Source organism: Garra rufa, chromosome 1 (genome assembly GCF_049309525.1).
Source record: "Garra rufa chromosome 1, GarRuf1.0, whole genome shotgun sequence".
Taxonomy (NCBI): Eukaryota; Metazoa; Chordata; class Actinopteri; order Cypriniformes; family Cyprinidae; genus Garra; species Garra rufa.
In genome coordinates, this window is record NC_133361.1 from 33,239,310 (window position 1) to 33,260,126 (window position 20,817).

Genomic DNA, 20,817 nt, shown 5'->3' on the forward strand with positions numbered 1-20,817 from the left:
CTATTGATGTATAGTTTGTTAGTATAGGACAATATTTGGCCGAGAGACATCTATTTGAAAATCTGGAATCTAAGGGTGCAAAAAAATCAAAATACTGAGAAAATCACCTTTAAAGTTCTCCAAATTAAGTTCTTAACAATGCATATTACTAATCAAAAATTACATTTTGATAGGTTTACAGTAGGAATTTTTCAAAAAATCTTAATGTAACATGATCTTTACTTAATATCCTAATGATTTTTGACATAAAAGAAAAATCAATAATTTTGACCCATACAATGTATTTTTGGCTATTGCTACAAATATACCCCAGCGACTTAAGACTGGTTTTGTGGTCCAGGGTCACATATAGGATTTATAGATTTCTGTAGAGTGTTCCGGAAGAGTAAAGCTGTGAATTTTGTGTCTAAAAATGTGTTAAAAGTGATTATTAGGCGTGAACTAGCTTGAACATGACCTCAAAGCTAACATACATGGACTAAACTTGTGAAGATGCTTTTATTGTGCTGCACTTTGGTCAGCAGTCGCTGTTTTAAACGTGCTTTAGAAATAAAACTGCCTTGCCCTGCCTTGCCATGCCTTGCCTAAAAGCAGCAAAACTCTCATTTTGATTTTGTGGGATATTTAAAAAGAGTAGAAGCAGGCATATGAGAGTATGCAAGTTCGCTGGTGAGCACCAAATAGATACAGACAGGAAGGAGTTGAAAGAAAGATACCTGAATGAATGAGAGAAAGGGGGAGAGAAGGAGAGAGAGAAAAGTAGACGGCAAGCCAAAGAAAAGCAGGAGGGCCGGCCCACTTCTAGTGACACAGAGAGCCAGAGTTTAGAGTTTGTCAGGAGATGACAGAGTGGAGAGAGAGAGAGAGAAAGACTGAATGAGCTGAATGGCTAAGAAAGTAAAGGAATAGAAGAAAAAAGACCGACTGAAGCAAAGAGAGGAGGAAAACTGATGCGTAAAACAACTTGGATTTAATTAATTTTTCCATTCTGCAGCCGGCTTCGCTGGATCTACATCTTGCCAGCACTGCCACGTGCTCACCACACACTCTCACACATACACACACACACATTTCTGGATCTGCCAGACAGGGGTATGTGGCTACATCCTGGATCGCTCTCATCTCTGGATATGCCTCTGTGGTCGTAACACTCGTCTGCGTGCGTGTGTGTGAGCATGGGAGGTGCGGAGTTCAACGGTGTGATGTGGAGCTATCAGTTTAACTCCGGAATCCTTTAAGAAGTTTCGCCAGCATGGATTAATGAAATCTAAGGAGATTTGGGCATGTTCAACAGAAACCGCGTCTGGAATTTCTCCTCTCTTTGGGAGAGAACGGACATGACTTTAAGCTGATTTGTAGTTTTTAACTTTTCCCTTTTTCTGGTTATCAGATTCTTCTTTTTTCCCCCTCCACATCAAAAGGTCTTAATGATTCCTTTGTGATTGCAACTTGTCCTTTTGTGATCCCTTGCACACTCCCGTGCGTGTTGGTGTGTGATGTGGTCAGCGGCTCAGGTGCCGTTGGCGATGCCTGCTGTGTGCCCGCGTGTAGGGGGTAAAGAGTGGTGTTTTCAGGATGCGGTAGGAGTGGACTGCAGCTCTCCAGAACCTCGATGTATCTGGGTGGCGGTTTTACATGGGGATACACCACAAATAAGTGTTTCGAACCTCCAAAATGACACTATTGACAGCACAAATGGCATCAGTGCCAGCAAAGCACTACAGAGACCCTCACAGACCTGCAGGGTAAGCTGTTTTTTTTGTATATTGGTGTGTGTGAAGAAAAAGAGTGACTTATAGCCTAATCGATAAGAGTTTTTATTTATTTCTCACAAGGGTCAGAAATTGACCTGAGTGTTGAGCAAAAATGCCACTAAAAGTCTCAAAAAAGCCCAAAATATAAAAAATACAAAAGCCCAAAATGAACAAAAATGCATTAGAATTACATGATATTGTTTAGCTTTATATATATTTTTAACATTTGACATATTTCATCATCATCATCATGTGCCTTTAACCACAGAGATAATTGTGGGAGGTAAGATACACTAATTAGTAAGTAAAGGCACCAGATAAGAGGTTATAAAGGCCCTTCGGGTAACTGTATGTTTGTGTGTGTGTGTGTGTGTGTGTGTGTGTGTGTGTTAAACTCATTGGTTGGTGTGGCTTTGCTTTAAGCACCTAGATTATAGGATATAGTTAGGGAATGTCTAGGTCTGTTGTGTATATAGAAGTCTGTTTGTGTCTGTGATTAAGATATTCATAAGACATATTCCCAGGCATGTCACAATGAAACAGTGTGGAATGGGATGGCATATTCTTCAGAATTTTACATACAGACAGCTGTTGGCCAGACACATGCTTAAATGGGACGCAAACCCAAACCAAACTCAACTATGTGTGGTTGGACTGCCCCTTCAGTTGGGTTAACTGCTCCATGTCCTCCTAAAAAAGCAAACTGTGCATTACCATGTTTGAACAACCAGCATAATCCATTCTGAGGTGAACCTTTCCAATTTTTCCCATCACAGAAAAGGAAAATGACTCTAGAAATGACTGAATTGCTAGCGAAGGCGAGAAGCCACGTTGTTTTAATTAAAACAGCCAGTATTTAAATGAAGCTGCTTGGGTTTGTTGAGATTTACTGTAGGACTTAATGCTCCAGTTTTCTTGATGGGTATCATTCAGCTGTGTGTTTCTCTTGGGTTAGTAGGCTGACAGAAGGTTGCCAGGTGGTGTCCTTTAGCAAGATTGTGTTAAAATACACAAGTACTGGAGGTGCGCTCTAGGGTTGCTGAACGTTTTGTCAGGATGGACTCTAGATGATACACACAACATGTGAATCGAACTAACGACTGGGGATAAATAATAAAAAAAATAGTTTTTTTGTAAAATTCAAAAAGGCAGATACTACTTAAAAGGGGTGGTTCACCCAAAAATGAAAATTCTGTCATTAATTACTTAGCCTCATGTCGTTCCAAACCGTAAGACCTTTGTTAATCTTCAGAACACAAATTATGATATTTTTGACAAAAGCCGAGAGCTTTCTGACCCTGCATAGACAGCAACACAACTGACATGATCAAGAGCCAAAAAGGTAGTAAGAAGGTTATTAAAATAGTCCATGTGACATCAGTGGTCTAACCTTAGTGTCATGAAAATACGAGAATACTTTTGCGTCCAAAGAAAACCACTTAATCCACTGATGTCACATGGACTATTTTAATAACCTCCTTACTACCTTTTTGGGTCTTGAATGTGTCAGTTGCATCAGAAAATGGTCAGAAGGCTCTCGGATTTCATCAAAAGGATAAACGAATGATGTGTGAACTATCCCTTTTAACAGGAATTTTAATATGAATCTGTTCTCATTTATGTGTAAACCTACCTGTTATAGCGTCAACTTGTGGCCAATTGTCATAAAATTTGGCACATAGCCTCATTAAGGATATCTGCACATGTGTACCAAATTTCATAATGATCAACCATTTGCTATTGAAATAACTGACTTGTATTTTGATTGGCTGTTGGCTGCCATTATATCCATTTATCCAGAAAATGATGACATTTTTGTCAGAATATGTTAGAATTTGTAGCAAAGAAAGGTTTTAAGGTTCCTAATATGATTTGGGGAGTCTCCTACAATAGGTTTACATCCATGCAATGTCAAACAATGTTTTCGTTGTTTTAGAATGTGCATTTAATATCACCTCATTTCCAGCGATTCTCAAACGATTCATTTGAAGCAGTTTAACAGTTCAGTTCTCTAAACTCCTCCCTCAGTCTGTTGTGATTGGTCTACCACGTACAGCGCATGTCAGAAACAATACATGATTCAGTAGAGCCAGCTGTTTCAAATAAACTGGGTACTGAGTTATCTTTCAAAAACAAGCGTTGAACTTAGGCGGCCATTGTGCAAATGTGTTTGATTGTGATGAAGTAGGATTTAAATTACTAATGACTCGTTCAAGCTGTTAAGAGATTCTTTCTTTTGGGAGACAATAACTTCATTCATCACACACTTTTGGCTTTACTACTTTGCAGATTGTTTGCATTCACATACAGCTACATTACACACTGCACCCCTATTGGTAAAATTAGACTACAGTGAACTAAATTGACTAAATAAGAATATCAGTTCAAATACCTTTGCTGCTTAGACCCCTAATAGGTAAGTAGTCAGTTAGCAGACATGACCCAAAGTGACTTATTGTATGCTTAAGGACGATCCCCCTGGATCATGGGTTTAGATGACTTGCTCAAGGGCACAATAGTGAAAGCTCAGGTATCATGCTTGAACCTACAACCTTTCAGTCACAATACAAATCTTTAGCCACTATACCAGACCACCCTAATAATGTAAAATTACCTTATTTTAAACAGTAATATTGTTAACTAAAGTCATACATTTATGAAACGATTCATTTAAAATGTTGCATTGGCCACTGACTGAATTGAAGTTAAAGGGAAACTGAAATAAAAAGAAATGAAAACTATTTACATAAACCAGAAATTTAAAAAAATACTAAAAACATCTAAAATTACATATAAAACTGAAAACATTTAAAATAAAAGCTTCTTACAAGTCTTAATTATGCTATGAAAGTATAAATATTACTAAAATAACATTGATTGTAAAGGTCCATGCTCATGATATGCATCACAGTGCTCCCAGATGTCCATTTAGCACATTATATAGTCATTATATGGTTATAAGTATGTAAGCAATGTCTGTTTGATATTGAAATGATGTTGATATTGAAGTCACACTGCTGGATACAAGCATATTCATTCATATTCCCTGCAGTTCTGTTTATTTTTTTCACTCCTGGACTTGCTATAAAGGTGGAAAACCCTGTTTAACGGAGCTCCAGCGGAACTGAAAGAGCTGACAGACAGGTTTAAACACACACACACACACACACACACACACACACACACACACACACACACACACACACACACACACCTTTTCTCAGTTATGTGTGTGTTGCAGTCATAGGGCAGGGTGTCAGGGATTAAACACTCAACATTAATTACGCTCAACTTTCAGCAGGATCACACACTCAGCTGTTTAGAGTGTATTGTTTCTGGCGACGGCCTGTGAGCGTGTGTATATAAGCATAGCCTGACAACTTAGAGGATTGGAGACATAATGAAACACTCATCGAATGAAGTATTTTGAGGGCACTTTGCTATATACATTCATAAGTCAGTGTCCACATTTACTTTCCAATTCTTTCCATGATTTATGACCAAATTGCCCTGAATCAACACTACAAACATGTCACCTCCAAAGAAAAAATGTGTCGGGTGTGTGTTAACCCATCATCAGCTGGTCATAAACTATGACCTCAACCCGGCTGTTGGGCTGAATGAATTTTGGATGTTGAGCAGAAGTCATCAGGGTGTAATTCCAGAGCAAAACACTACTATGATGTCAACGATATTTGCATTTATTAATTTGGCTGATGCATGGTTAAAAGCAAATGTGAAAAAAAGATCCATTTGTTGTTGCTGTTGACAGTTTTATTTAGTTTTTTATAAAAAAAATTATTTTGTAAGATTTGTTTTGCGTAAGCATAAATCTAAGAAAGAATTTGTGATTTTTATGCATAATCACAGTGGTGCACAAAAAAGAAAAAGCAAGATATATTGATATAATGAGACACTTTCTATCTGAATGTGGCCCTGGACCACAAAACCAGTCATAAAGGTCCATTATTTGAAATTTCAAAAAAAATAAGTGGAATAAATAAGCTTTCCATTGATGTATGTTTTGTGAGGATAGGACAATATTTGTCTGAGATACAACTATTTGAAAATCTGGAATCTGAGGGTGCAAAAAAATCGAAATATTGAGAAAAACACCTTTAAAGTTGTCCAAATTAAGTTCTTAGGTAATGCATATTACTAATCACAAGTTGAAATATCTTCATGGAACATGATCTTTACTTAATATCCTAATTATTTTTGGTATAAAATAGGGATGCACGATATGAAAAATTCTAACCGATACCGATAGCCGATAATTAAGTCCTTCTTTTGCCCGATACCGATACCGATAACCAATACATTCATATTTTTATATGATAATTTTGTGCACACAGGAGAATACAAAATCTAAGATAAACTAATTAAATTTATATCATATATCTGGGTCTAACAATCATAGCAAACAGTCCTGACTCTTCAAAAATGTTTTTTATTTTTTTGTGTAAGGCACCACGATTCTAAATAAAATAAAATGCTTTGACATTTTGTCAACCTGGAAAAAATGAAAAGTGCATCATGGAGTAAAGTCAGATGTCCAAATGTCTGTGGTAAAGCTTACATGTAGTCTATTCTTATTGATCATATTATGAATGTGTGCAGCAGCCAAATCGTACAAGGCGGGGAATAAAACATCAGAATCGAGATAAAAACATCTCAACTCTTCAGAATGCCGCAAGTGCAACGCAGGTCATGTGACATGAACCAACCAATCAGCTTCATCCTTTCCCTTAAGAACACTGAAAGCACTGGCAAGGTGGAGAAACAGCTTATCAAAGCTGTACAGGAATAAACATTTTTAAATAAATTTGATAACAGAGCTACTGCAAGCGATTTTTAATGCTGAAAATCTATTTATTCTTTGCTGAAACTACCGCGTCTTTACAGAGAGCGCATGTCATGGCTGCTTAGCAATGGCAGACGCCACTGGAGCTCAAACTACAGAGAGGTTTGGCAAAGACTTTGGGTTTGGAAAGAAAGAGAAGGCGGCGCTTCAGCGTTTTCCACACGTTTTTAGGCGCGACATGTGAACGGCCCCTAAAACAGATTCACCGCGATGACGACCTCTGAAGTGAGATATAAGATTGTTAAAACTTAACGGCTTTTTACCTATTTTATGTTGCAAATAGCAGTAGCATCATCGTCCTCCTCTGTCACCGTGAAAAACTTCCACAGATGATGACGTATTAAATGCGACAAAGTCCGAGAGTCACTGCAGTTTACAGCTGCAGTCACTTGCACTCGGAAAGCAGATCAATCTCAGATAAACCAGACTGATTGATTGATTTACCAGCAAGAGTACTTTATCGGATCGGGTTTCATTTATTTATCGGAGCAATAAAAATGACGTCATTTTTACCCATATCGGTCGATAATTTATCTGTCCGATAAATATCGTGCATCCCTAGTATAAAAGAAAAATTTACTATTTTAACTCATACATTGGATTGTTGGCTATTGCTACAAATATACTTGTGCTATTTAAGGTTTTGTGATCTAGGGTCACATATAAGATGCGATATAATGGACTGTTGGATTGGAGCTTTCTCAAAAGCTTGATGATCTAATAGGAATGTACTAAGAACATCTGACGTCAAACAGATTGTTTGAGTTTAGTGCTTGGTTTCCTTGGAGAGTCATGTTTCCAATCCATTAGAATGTTAGTTATGAAGGAACATCAATGACAAGAACAGAACGGAAGGAACTGTTTAATGCTTCAAATGGATGGACATTGCTGGACTGTAAGGAGACCAGCATGTGTGCATGTGTTTATGTGTACACTTGTGTGTTTTTTGAGGGGGGGTAATAACAGGGTTTGGTATTCTCAGTGCCGGGAGGAACCTTGTGGTCGAAACCTGCGTGTTGGAGCATGCTGGAGACGGAGCTCTCCCTCTCTTTCTCTTTCTAAAGCTAGCCTCTCTGTCTCTGTCGGAACATGTCCTGGCTTAACGGTAAATGTTATGGAATTCACACATTCCCCTGTACATTCATCCTGTCACTTACACAGCCTTATTGTGTCTTTCACTTTTATTTGTCTGTGTAATCCGTTGAGCAGGTCCACGCGCGCATGAACTCTGCAGAAAGCTCCCAAAAATTTAAATGGAGAAAGACAAGAATTTTAATTCAAGATCCATTCTCTTGTTCACTTTCAGAACAAAAATGTACTCAGCCTGTTGTCATCCAAGATGTTCATGCCGTTCTTTCTTCAATCAAAAAGAAATTATGTTTTTTGAGGAAAACATTTCAGGAATTATCTCCATAGAGTGGACTTCAATGATGCCCGGAAGTTTGAATGTCCAAAATGCAGCTTCGAAGAGCTCTAAACGATTTTGATGGATGTTTTTGTAGGACGATTTTGAAGTTGCAGGAGAAAATGAGATTTCCGACATATCCTAACTGTATTGACCCCGGATTACACAGAGTATGCATGCACATCACAGAGCTAGACAAGACATTTTTTTTTATAAAATGACAGATTGTTTTGCTAGATAAGACCCTTATTCCTTGGCTGGGATCATTTAGAGCCCCTTGAAGCTACATTAAAACTGCATTTTGGAAGTTCAAACTTGCGGGCACCATTGAAGTCCACTATATGAAGAAAAATTCTGAAATGTTTGCCTCAAAAGCATAGTTTTATTACGACTGAAGAAAGAAAGGCATGAACATCTTGGATGACAATAGGGTGAGTACATTCTTTGTAAATATTTGTTCTGGAAGTGAACTACTCCTTTAATAATTTTGCGATGTCTGTGCAAATTAGCTTCTGAGGTAAATTTTTTTAAGAAATTGACATTAATTACTCACCCTCATGCTGTTCCAAACCCGTAAGATCTTTCCTCATCTTCAGAACAAAAATTTAAACACAAAAAAGATATTTTTGATGAAATGCGAGAGCTTTCTGACCCTGCATAAACAGCAACACAACTACCACGTTCAAGGTCCAGAAAGGTAGTAAGGACATTGTTAAAATAGCGGTTCAGCCATAATTTTATGAAGCTACGAGAATACTTTTTGTGCACAAAGAAAACAAAAAAATCAACAATTTTTTTTTCGCTTAGTCAATCTCCGCTGCTATTGTCTCGGACTAGACTGTGGTACTCTCGGATTTCATAAAAAAAATCTATATAATTTGTGTTACAAAGATGAACAAAGCTCTGCTTTTTTTCATATAATGAAAGTGGATGGGAACCAGGCACTGCCCAGCTCCAAAATACAAAAAAGTAAAATAAAAGCATCATAAAAGTAGGTCAAATGGCATGTGAACTTTTTTCAAAGTCCTTTGAGGTCATTCAATAAAACGAATTGAAACTGGGGATTGTGAGCCTTTCTTTTATTATTTTGCACTGTTCTCTGAAGTCCACTTACAAAGATGTTTACATCAAAAAACATCATAATTTAGAAGTAACAGGCTATTTTGTCCTGTTTTGACCACTCTCATTGAAACAGACTATTTAAATAAGCATGGCGGAACGTAGACTCGGAAGTAAATGCCCACTGCTATGATTGGCTAACAGTTGTGTATGTTTGACAGCCTACATCCTTCACAGATGGACACATTAATACTCAATTACATGTCAAACAGTCTGTAATAATAAACAAAGCAATAGTGACTGTGTAATAAAAACAGTTACTCTGTGTGTTGCTACATAATTGTCAGATCCAATGTATACTCTTTAAAATAAAGGTGCTTTAAAAGGTTTTTCAAGCGATGCCATAGAAGAACCATTTTTGGTTCCACAAAGAACCATACAGTCAAAGGTTCTTTAAAGAACCATCTCTTTCTTACCTTTTTATAATCTGAAGAACCTTTTTTTTTCGCCACAAAGAACCTTTTTTGAAACAGAAGGTTCTTCAGATATTAAAGGTTCTTTATGGAACCATTTAGACAAAAAACGTTCTTCTATTGCATCATGAAGCACCTTTATTTATAAGAGTGTAGTCACCACAGCATCATATTTTAGTTTCAATCTGTCTAAAAAAAAATCTGTCGAATTGTGCTTTGTTTGTAAACGAATCTGCGGTAAAATAAAGTGGACAAAGGATCAAGTTCTGGACGTGGTCTGGATCTTCATTAAAAAAAAAAGTTCATGCACTCTTTCCTTATGTTGGGATCAGAAGGAAGGCAATGCAACGACTGTGCTTTTCCACAAGTTGGCACTGCATAGCGTCTTGTTGTCTTCAGGGCCATCTTTATTGTTTGGTTTCTGCCTCATTATTTAAACTACATGCGTGAATCGGTGGGCAGGGCCAAACAGGCAGTGATGTACAAGCAGGCGTTGGTGTTCTTCTGCGGAGGTGGTGTTTAGCCACACTATTACGTCATAAAGTGGCATTTTCAACCTGTCATTTTGGCTGATTGGCTTCAATATAAGTTGTTTTTAGACCAACGAGAAAGATTTAAGTTGCGATTTTTAAGTTCCGAGTTTTAATTTCTTATTTCATGACGCCTTTTTTTATTGCATGGAAAAGATTAGCCTGGACATCCTGGCTAATATCTCCTTTTTTGTTCCACAGAAGGAACAGAGTCATGCAGCTTTTAAAAGACGTTAGGATGGATAAATGATGGCGGGGTGTCTATTTTTTTTAGGTGAAATATCACTTTAACAGAAGAAGAGGAAATTAAATAAAAAAACATTACATCATTCCACACAATATGCGGGGCTGTTACCATTTGTCTATATGTGTGTGATCATGCGTGCAAGTTGGTAAGAATGCAAGTGAAAGAAAGAAGGTTCAGACATAAGCACAGTCAAATGAAAACAGCGTGTGAGACAGAAATAGAGTGAGAAGCAGAGAGGGGGTGAGGCTGCGGTCGGAGTCAGGACCACTGGATTATAGAGTATGACTTCTGCTGAGTGCAGAGATGTGAGGAGTAACAGGGTGAAGAGGAGACATTTGAGAAGTAAATATCTGCTTTTTATAATTGAGTTGGCAAAAAACAAAAAAATCCCCTTGTTTTTATATGTATATGGTGACTGGCACCATTCTTAGGGATCTTCCTAACCTAACTGGATGCTTCCTGTTACAGTGAAACCACAGGGCCGGAGAGCTTGTTGATTTTAGGTTGAAGAGGAAAGCGGTCATTTCTTGCAAAATGAGAGGAATGATGATGTCACCTTTCAAATAATACACCACTACACGTCTGTGACCTGTTTTTTTTCCCAATATTTAGGCGTCAACGGACTCTTTAGTGGACTGACGTGTTAAATATGTATTTCATGGAGAAACAAAGCAAAGAAAATATGTGACCCTGGACCAAAAAACAGTCTTAAGCAACACGGGTATATTTGTAGCAATAGCCAAAAAACATTGTATGAGTCAAAATGATAATTTTTTCTTTTATGCCGAAAATCATTCGGATATTAAGTAAAGATCATGTTCCATGAAGATATTTTGTAAATTTCCTACTGTAGATATATCAAAACTTCATTTTTGATTTTCATTTGGACAACTTTAAAGGTGATTTTCTCAATATTTAGATTTTTATGCACCCTCGATTCCAGATTTTCAAATAGTTGTATCTCTGCCAAATATTGTCCTATCCTAACAAACCATACATCAGTTGAAAATGATTTATTCAGCTTTTCAGTTGATACATATACATCTCAATTTCAAAAAATGTACCCTTATGACTAGGTCACAGGGTCTCGTATGGAAAATTTTTATTTTATTTTACTTGCATTATGAAATGTTTCTGTTAGTGTCATCTGAGAATTCCTTAGAGAATGTTGACATCACAAAAATGACGTTGTGGTTCCAAAATGTGGAGAGATGTTTCCCGTTCCCTCCCCCTTTCGGTTACTTTTCCTCACGTGCCCACGTTTTGTTTGCACAGGTGGCGTAAGTAGACTGACAGATCCAAAACAGTTGGGATGGTCATTTAGAACAACAGGGTGTTATTTCTAGCAATTATCTGCCAAGAGTATTCTCCAATTATCACATTAAATGTGACTTGTTTGTCAAAACATAAGCATTTCATTTGCATCAGATACAGTGTTCTGTGTGACATGTTATCCCATTGAAACAATAGTTTTGGATTAAACGACTGAACTATTGAATAGTAAATGTCTAATTATAGTTATCTCTCTGTGTGTTTCCTCCAGGCAAAGGGGCGGAGAGATGGCATCTCTTCATCCAGTGAGAATCCTCGGCCGGTGGTCAGGAGCGGGGCAGATGGGATGGGTGTGTCCTGGCAGGGTCCACGTACACTGGTGCTCCATAAGAACTCTCAGGGCTTTGGCTTCACACTACGTCACTTCATCGTTTACCCGCCAGAGTCCGCCCTCCACACCAATCTCAAGGTGAGGATGTCGGCCAACTATCACAAAATCGAGCTACAAAATGTGGACAGCCCTGACTTAGAGTTATGTAACAGCTGAAATAAACCATCCGATAAGATACAAGCCCAACAAACTGTCCCTGTCTCTCAACTACAAAGAGCAGTTGTGCTCATTAAGCCTGAAAGGCCTTCTGTCTTTAAAAAAAGCCACTTTTTATGAAGAGCCATTTGCATGATATTAGAGCTCAAGAAATATTCTTAGAAAAACTGGAGCAGCTATTTTGTGGCTCATTTATGGCATCAGACTCTAAAATGCCTTTTGTTTTAAGGGTTTAGGTCGTGCTAGCAATAGTTGGTTCACCAAGGATTTGACTTCACAGATGTCTAGATTGGCATTAGTTTTCCTTTAGCACATTTTCTAAAGAGAAATAAAGGGAAAGACCAAATAAGTCATTCAAGAGAAAGGTTTTCGGTGAATTAGAGCGAAAAAATCGAGGGCTTATATAAGGTAAGCTGTGAGACATCTAATGACATCTGACATCTGTTTGTTTTTGTTTTTTTACCATGTAGAATGTGGATATATGCCGTTTTTAACTTACTTTTTTTAAAAGAGTGTTTTACCTGATCTGACACTTAATTATTTTTGCTGATGTAACCTAATATGGTCATCTTGATTCAGTCATATTAAAGGATTAGTTCATTATTAGAAAGGATTAAAAAATTCTGTTAATTTACTCACCCCTGTGTCATCTAAGATGTTCTTGTCTTTCTTTCATCAGTTGAATTAATTTTTTTGAGGAAACATTCCAGGATTTTTCTCTGTATAGTGGATTTCAATGGGGATCGATAAAGGTCTTATGTAGTGAAACGATTGGTAATTTTCTAAAAAAAACTAAAATGTATGTACTTTTTAACCAATAATGTTCATCTTGCACTAGCTCGACTTCACGCATTACGTAATCACGTTGGTCACAAAGGTCACGTGTGACGTATGCAGAAGTAATGAACCAGGGTTTACAAAGCGACCGTGCAAAGAAAGTCAAATGCCCTTTACAAAAAAATCTAAAACAGCGATGCCAGACGATTTTGAGTTTTTAGTCCTTTTTTCAACCTTTTTCAACAGCACACAGACGAAAAACTAACCACGCTTGACCTTTTCAAATGTGATTATGTAATGCGTGAAGTCACTTATGTGCATCGCAAGACAAGCATTTGTGGTTAAAAAGAATATGCATTTTAATTTGTTTTAGAAAATGACGATGATTTTACTAGATAAGACCCTTATTCCTCGGCTGGGATCGCGTATAGCCCTTTAAACCTACGTTAAAACTGCAATTTGGACCTTCAAACCATTGATCCCCATTGAAGTCCACTATATGGAGAAAAATCCTGGAATTGCTTCCTCAAAAAATGTCATTTCTTTTTGAAGAAAGAAAGACATGAACATAGTGTATTTTATTTCCATATTTTATTAAAAACGGGCTACAGATGATTAAATGGTGTGTGTGGATGTTGTTGGAGAAACAAAGCCCTTATTATGACTGCATATGGCCTTCTCTTCTCTGAGAAGCTGCTGTTTGCTTTTCTAATCAAAGGGCCTATTTTGTGTTTGACTGGTACCACGCGCGCTCTAGGCTGGTCCGGGCCGTACCAGGGCTGCTTGGACAATGTGTTCTGGTCCATTCACTGTTCCCAGTGTCCACGTGGCCATCTGTCACCCCACCAGCTCCAAGTTAATGCACGTGTGGACTTTCATTTTGATCCGTGGGTTGGATGTTGATTATAAATCTTAAAGTTGTGGTCACTGTCCGTCACTCGGTACCCATCTGTTTGCCCCTCTGTCTGTATTTCTCCCCGGCACGGCAAAGCCTCAGTATTGTGTGAGTTTGTTAGGAATGAGCCCAGTCAGCGCAGACTAAACATTGGGCTGCCCACTTTAAACTGCCTGATCAGCGTTGCGTGTGTGTGACTTGAGCCTCTGGTTTGCAGTCTGGTTATTTTGTGGAGGCTGTACATGTTATCTAAACTGTGTCTTTTGTAAATAAAGATGCAGAGTGAATATTATAAAGGTTATGTCATTTCCTGCACAGATGGAAAGATTAATGGTGTTGCGGCTCTTTTTGCGGTGTGTTTATGAGTTTGTGACTATAAGAAGCACATTCACTCCTAAAGTGCTCAATTTTTCCCAGTGCTGACCTCTAGTGCTGGGACAGATTCAGTGTCGATATCACTCCCATGGGATCAAGCCTATTAATTGAGACCTGTTTAAAGTTTGGGATTTTTTATGTTTTATAAAGAAGTGTCTTATGCTTATCAAAGTTGTATTTATTTGCTCAAAAATACAGAAAAAAAGTAATATTATGGAATATTATAATGGTTTTCTATGTAAATATACTTAAAAAATTATTTTTGTGATGCAAAGGTGAATTTTCAGCATCCTTACTAGTTTTCAGTGTCACATGATCCTTTACAAATCATTCTAATATGCTGATTTATTATCAATGTTGGAAACAGTTGCGCTGATTAATATTTTTTTGGGAAAGTGTGATTTTTTTTCAGGATTCTTTGATGAATAAATCGTTAAAAAGAACAGCATTTATTCAAAATAGAAATCTTTTCTATCAATATAAGTCTTTACTATCACTTTTAATTAATTTAACACATCCTTTTTGAATAAAAGTATTCATTTGTTTCAAAGAAAGAAAGAATTATTTACTGACCCCAAACTTTGAACGGTAGTGTATAGTATTACAAAAAAATTATATTTTAAATAAATATTGTTCTTTTTAACATTTTATTCTTCAAAGAATCCTGAAAAAATATCACAGCTTTCGAAAAAAATATTAAGATGCACAACTGTTTCCAACATTGATAATAAATCAGCATATTAGAATGGTTTCTGAAGGATCATGTGACACTGAAGACTGGAGTAATGATGCTGAAAATTCAGCTTTGCATCAGAGGAATAAATTCAGTTTTAAAGTATATTAAAATAGAAACCACTATTTAAATTGCAATAATGTTTCCCAATATTACTGTTTTTTTTTTCTGTATTTTTAATCATATAAATGCAGCCTCGATGAACAGACAAGACATTAAAAATCTTGATCCTAAACTTTTGAGCAGCACAATATATATATATATATATATATATATATATATGTTTTTTTTTTCTGTTTTTGTTTTGTGTTGGTGTCTATGATACATAACTGAGGATAACTATTGACTTCTGATTCATGTTGCACACCAAAGACATAAAAGGGATAATAACTCACCTAAAAAATGAAAAACTGTCATCATTTGCTCACCCTCATATTGTTTTAAACCTTTTGTCTCATGTTTTGCAAAAGAATATGTACAGTTCCCCTTCAGTCGTTTCACTATGACGTTACATATCGTGGCCTGTTCCATGGGTCTGTTCCCATATGTAACGTCGTAGTGAAACGACTGAAGGGGAACGTCTAGGTTACATAGGTAACCCTCGTTCCCTGAAGGAGGGAACAGAGACGTTACATCCCCTGCCACGACCCTGGCGTCGCGCTGACGCCGGCTCGTTCCAGCTCCTCAGCAAAAACGTACTCGGTTACTAACGTAACCTCGGTTCTCTCTAGAGAGGGAACGAGTACTGCGTAAGAAGTATCTTACGCTAGGGGAAAATCCTTTTCTGCGAGATATTGAAGCCAAAAATTATCCTTAATTTTGAAATAATGTAAAGCGCGTTGCAGCAGCATACAGACATAGGCGAAACAGCTTGCGCGCCTATTGGCTGCTCTGCGGCAACTGCAGCAGCCTATTAGAGCGAGGCCTGACGCGACGCCAGATCCAATGGGGGCATTTCGCGCCCTTTGCGTCGCTTCGCGCCCTTTTCGTAGCTTCCCGCCTAAAAGGGCGTGGTCTAGACCTATAAATATCGCTCATAGGCAGCTATTATCTGGTTTTTCATCATCAAAGCAACCAGAGCGTGCGCATGCACGGCAAGATACGCAGTACTCGTTCCCTCTCTAGAGAGAACCGAGGTTACGTTAGTAACCGAGTACGTTCTCTTACAAGAGGGAACGAGTACTGCGTAAGAAGTATCTTACGCTAGGGGACCCAGTGTAAAACGCCGTGCATCGTGAGATCTGACACCAAAGACCCAAGGGCGAAAGCCCGGGGTTCATACAGTTCATAATCACCTATGGAACTCACAGGGAGTCCGGGGAAGAGGGAGGGGCAATGCCGCACTCTTCCACATAGTGCAGCGTCACTCAGACGCTAAGTAAACGTACATACAGGGCGGGGTTACGGCCTGAGCTGACGTAAAAATAAGGGTCTTCACACAGTTTGCTCAGACACATCTTGTGCTATCACTTTCACTGTCGACCCTAGAGCTGTGCTCAGTAGACGCAGCATTCCGAGCTGATAACATCAGGTCAGACAACACTGAACATCTAGACTGACAGCAATCTGGCCTGTAAGGCGGGAACCTCCAGGTTGTAAAACCTTATAAATGTAGACGGAGAGGCCCAGCCCGCCGCCGTACAAATATCTTGCAAGGCAATCCCACTCGACCACGCCCACGATGAGGCCACGCCCCTCGTGGAATGTGCTCTGACACCTAGCGGGCACTGCATGCCCTTGGAAGCATATGCCAACGCAATAGCATCAACTATCCATCTGGATAAGCTCTGTTTCGACGCGGCCAGTCCCTTGGGACGCCCGTAAAACGAAACAAAAAGCTGCTCTGTCTGTCTAAAAGCAGACGAGCGAGACACGTAAGCTCGTAATGCCCTGACTGGGCATAGGAGGCTCGCGTCCGTTTCCTCATCATTGACCGGTAGGGCTGACAGCGCGATGACCTGTGCCCTAAACGGTGTGTTGAGTGATTTTGGAGCGTAACCATGTTTGTGTTTGAGTATGACTTTAGAGTCATTAGGTCCAAATTCCATGCACGTCGCGCTCACAGAGAGTGCGTGCAAATCCCCTATGCGCTTCACTGAAGCGAGAGCCAGCAGAAACACGGTCTTAAGAGACAGGTATTTCAAATCAATAGTCTGCAGAGGCTCGAATGGTCCACCTTTCATGGCCTCTAGTACCACAGAAAGGTCCCATACGGGGACTGTGGGAGGTCTGGGGGGATTTAGTCTTCTAGCTCCCCTCAGGAAGCGAATAACTAAATCGTTCCTTCCTGTTGACTGACCTAGCGTTGTGCTCGAGAACGCTGTTATGGCCGCCACATAGACTTTGAGCGTGGACGGGGTTCTGCCCTTGTCCAGCAGCTCTTGTAGAAAGGAAAGCACCTCCATCACACCACAGTTAGTGGGTGACGAGCCGCGAGCTGCGCACCAGCCCGAAAACACTGACCATTTTGAGGAATAGAGCCGTCTCGTAGACGGGGCTCTAGCCTGCGTGATCGTGTTTAATACTCCTTTAGGGAGTTCATCATATATTCGCTGGTGGCCCAGACATGAAGGGACCACAGCTCTGGGTGAGGATGCCAAATCGAGCCGCTGGCCTGAGAGAGAAGGACTCTCCTCACTGGTATCGGCCACGGGACAGTGCTCGTCAGCTGCATCAGCGCTGGGAACCAGGGCTGGTTTTCCCAAAACGGCGTTATCAGCAGTATTGAACATCCTTTTTCGCTGACCCTCTCTATCACCTGAGGTAGGAGAGAGACGGGGGGGAAAGCATAGAGATGACGGCGGGGCCATTCGTGGGCCAGCGCGTCTCTGCTTTTTGAGCAAAATTCCAGACAGTGAGCGTTGTTCGGAGACGCAAACAGGTCTACTTCCGCTCTGCCGAATTTCTTCCACAGTAGTTGTACTGTCTGTGGGTGTAGAGACCATTCGCCTGCTGGAACATTGTTCCTGGACAGTCTGTCTGGCCCTATGTTTAGAAGCCCCGGCACATGCGCTGCTTTCAGCGAGCGCAGGTTGCGCTGAGCCCATACCAGGCGGCGTTCTGCAAGTCTGTATAGGTTTTTGGACCTGAGACCGCCCTGGCGATTTATATAGGAAACCACTGACATGTTGTCCGAGCGGACTAATACATGGTTTCCTTTTATTTGGGGACAGAAGCGCATCAGCGCGTTCTGTACTGCCAACATTTCGAGGCAGTTGATATGCAGGAGCTTTTCCCGTTCTGACCACTGGCCAAAAGACGGTCTACCCTCGAGCAGAGCCCCCATCCCGAGGTGGACGCGTCCGTAGACACCACTTTTATTCTCGAGGAAGTCCCCAGGCTTACACCTAACTGGTACCAGTCGATTGCTCTCCACGGATTCAGGGCTGTGACACATTACTGATTGACCGTGATACGAAGCCGACCGGGCGCCCACGCTTGACGCGGAACGCGCGCTTTCAGCCAGAACTGCAGTGGGCGCCATACATAGCAGACCCAGCTGCAGAACTGATGACGCTGAGGCCATGAGACCAGCATTTTCTGAAATTTTTTGAGCGGGACAGACGCGCCGCAGCGAACGAGCCCGCTGTGCGCTGAATGTCTGCTGCGCGCTGTGGTGACAGCCGCGCTATCATTGACAGCGAGTCCAATTCTGTGCCCAGGAAGGAAGTTTTCTGACTGGGGGATAGTGAGCTCTTCGCCCAATTGACTCTGAGACCCAAATTCTCGAGGTGATCGAGTAACATGGTCGTATGCTGTACAAGCACTGAGCGAGACTGCGCTAGAATCAGCCATCGTCCAAATAGTTCAGTATGCGCACGCCTTTCAGTCTGAGAGGAACGAGCGCTGAGTCCATGCACTTCGTAATGTACGGGTGCCTGGGACAAACCGAACGGCAGGACTGTGTACTGATATGCCTGGCCCTCGAAGGCGAGTCTCAAAGATCGCCTGTGACGTGACGCTATCTGTATTTGAAAATACGCGTCTTTCAGATCCACTGACACGAACCAGTCTCCTTGGCGAACTTGCGCGAGGATTTTTCTGGTCGTGAGCATCCTGAACCGACGCTTCACCAACGCTTTGTTCAGTTGCCTTAGATCTAATATGGGTCTGTGACCCCCGTCTTTTTTCGGTACCAGGAAATATCTGCTGTACAGCCTCCCTTCGCTTTGAGCTTGAGAAAGGGGCTCTATGACCCCTTTGCTCAATAGTTTCGCCACTTCGGCTCGAAGCAGGTGTGCTGCTTCTGTCTGCATTGTGGTCTCGACGCGCGCTGTATAGCGGCGCGGACGTCGGTGAAACTGTAGCGAATAGCCTCCTTTTATAATGTCCAGCACGAAGCTTTTCCAATGCGTTTGCATGAATAGCTAGAGGCTGAATACGAAGCGCGCTCCGTTCTTTCATTAACGGAGTGGTTTCGGTATGCTGTGGCACCAGAGACGTGCTCGTGACATTCGGGGCGAGGGGCACGCTGATAGCGGGAACTATTATGTCTGTGTGTGTATGTGGTTGTGTGGCAACAGGCACATTTAACACACTGCAAACACCGTTCGCCTGCATACACGTTAGTTTCGTTTGTACAGAAACCTTTTGACGTGCATAATGTGATGTCTGTGGGCACTGTGAAGCGCAATCGATCTGAGCCGATTTTATGTTCGCAGGGTCTGTATGACAGGTTGTGCTTGTGTGTAGAAATGAGCACTGGAGGAGTGGGCATTTTTGACTACACGTGAAACACCATCGGCCGTGGCCGGGACTCCAGAAAATACACTCTATTGGGGGTTTATCTGGGTAGCCGTGAAAACAACCTTTGTGTGCAGGCAAGCGGGCGACAGAACCGGCTTGTTGGCTGCAGCAAACACTGGAACAGTCACATTTAACACACTCCAAACATCGTTCGCTTGCATGGAGCGAATGCACGCTGATTTCATGCAAAACGTGCTCGTGATATTTGAGGCATGGGGCACGCTGATAGCGGGAACTATTATGTCTGTGTGTGGATGTGGCTGTGGGGCAGCGGGCACATTTAACACACTCCAAACAACGTTCGCCTGCGTAGAGCGAATGCACTTTTGGTTTCGTTTTCACAGAAACCGTTTGACGTGCATAATGTGGTGTCTGTGGCCACTGTGAAGCGGGCATATTTACCACGTGTGAAGCGCAATCGATCTGAGTCGATTTTATGTGCGCTGTGCTTGTGTGTAGAGATGAGCACTGCTAGTGGGCATTCTTACACGTGAAACACCATCGGCCGTGGCCGGTTGTGAAGCGCAATCGATCTGTGTCGATTTTATGTGCGCTGTGCTTGTGTGTAGAGATGAGCACTGCTAGTGGGCATTCTTACACGTGAAACACCATCGGCCGTGGCCGGTTGTGAAGCGCAATCGATCTGTGTCGATTTTAAGTGCGCTGTGCTTGTGTGTAGAGATGAGCACTGCAGTGGGCATTCTTACACGTGAAACACCATCGGCCGTGGCCGGTTGTGAAGCGCAATCGATCTGTGTCGATTTTATGTGCGCTGTGCTTGTGTGTAACGTTAGAGATGAGCACTGGTTAGTGGGCATTCTTACGACACATGAAACACCATCGGCCGTGGCCGGGACACCAGACAATACACTTTATTGGGGGTTTATCTGTGTAGCCGTGGGAACGACTTTTGTGTGCAGGCAAACGGGCGACGGAGCCGGTTTGTTGGCTGCAGAAAACACTGGAACAGTCACATTTCCTGGAACTGGACGAGCGAATAACTTTGGTGGGGGTCCGGCAACAGCGGGACTCGTACACCGTCGTTTTCCCAGTTGTGCTAGGACGATTTCGGAGGCTCAGGTTTCAACTCAATCCTGGGCCGCGGGCCGCGTCTGGCGGGGCGGCGGCCAGACGAGAAAA

The 20,817-nt window shown here is 41.1% G+C and overlaps 1 protein-coding gene across 1 annotated transcript in view; it reads left to right on the forward strand.

Annotated features, from left to right (window-relative positions):
* The first annotated feature begins 1,201 nt into the window (after positions 1 to 1,201).
* Positions 1,202 to 20,817, forward strand: part of arhgap23a (Rho GTPase activating protein 23a) — a 62,968-nt gene continuing 43,352 nt past the window's right edge. Inside the window, exons 1-2 of the mRNA XM_073839119.1 lie at positions 1,202 to 1,745; positions 11,876 to 12,073. Of these exons, the coding sequence (XP_073695220.1) occupies positions 1,497 to 1,745; positions 11,876 to 12,073 (447 nt within the window). The 5' untranslated portion in view covers positions 1,202 to 1,496. The remainder of the gene's footprint in view (positions 1,746 to 11,875; positions 12,074 to 20,817) is intronic.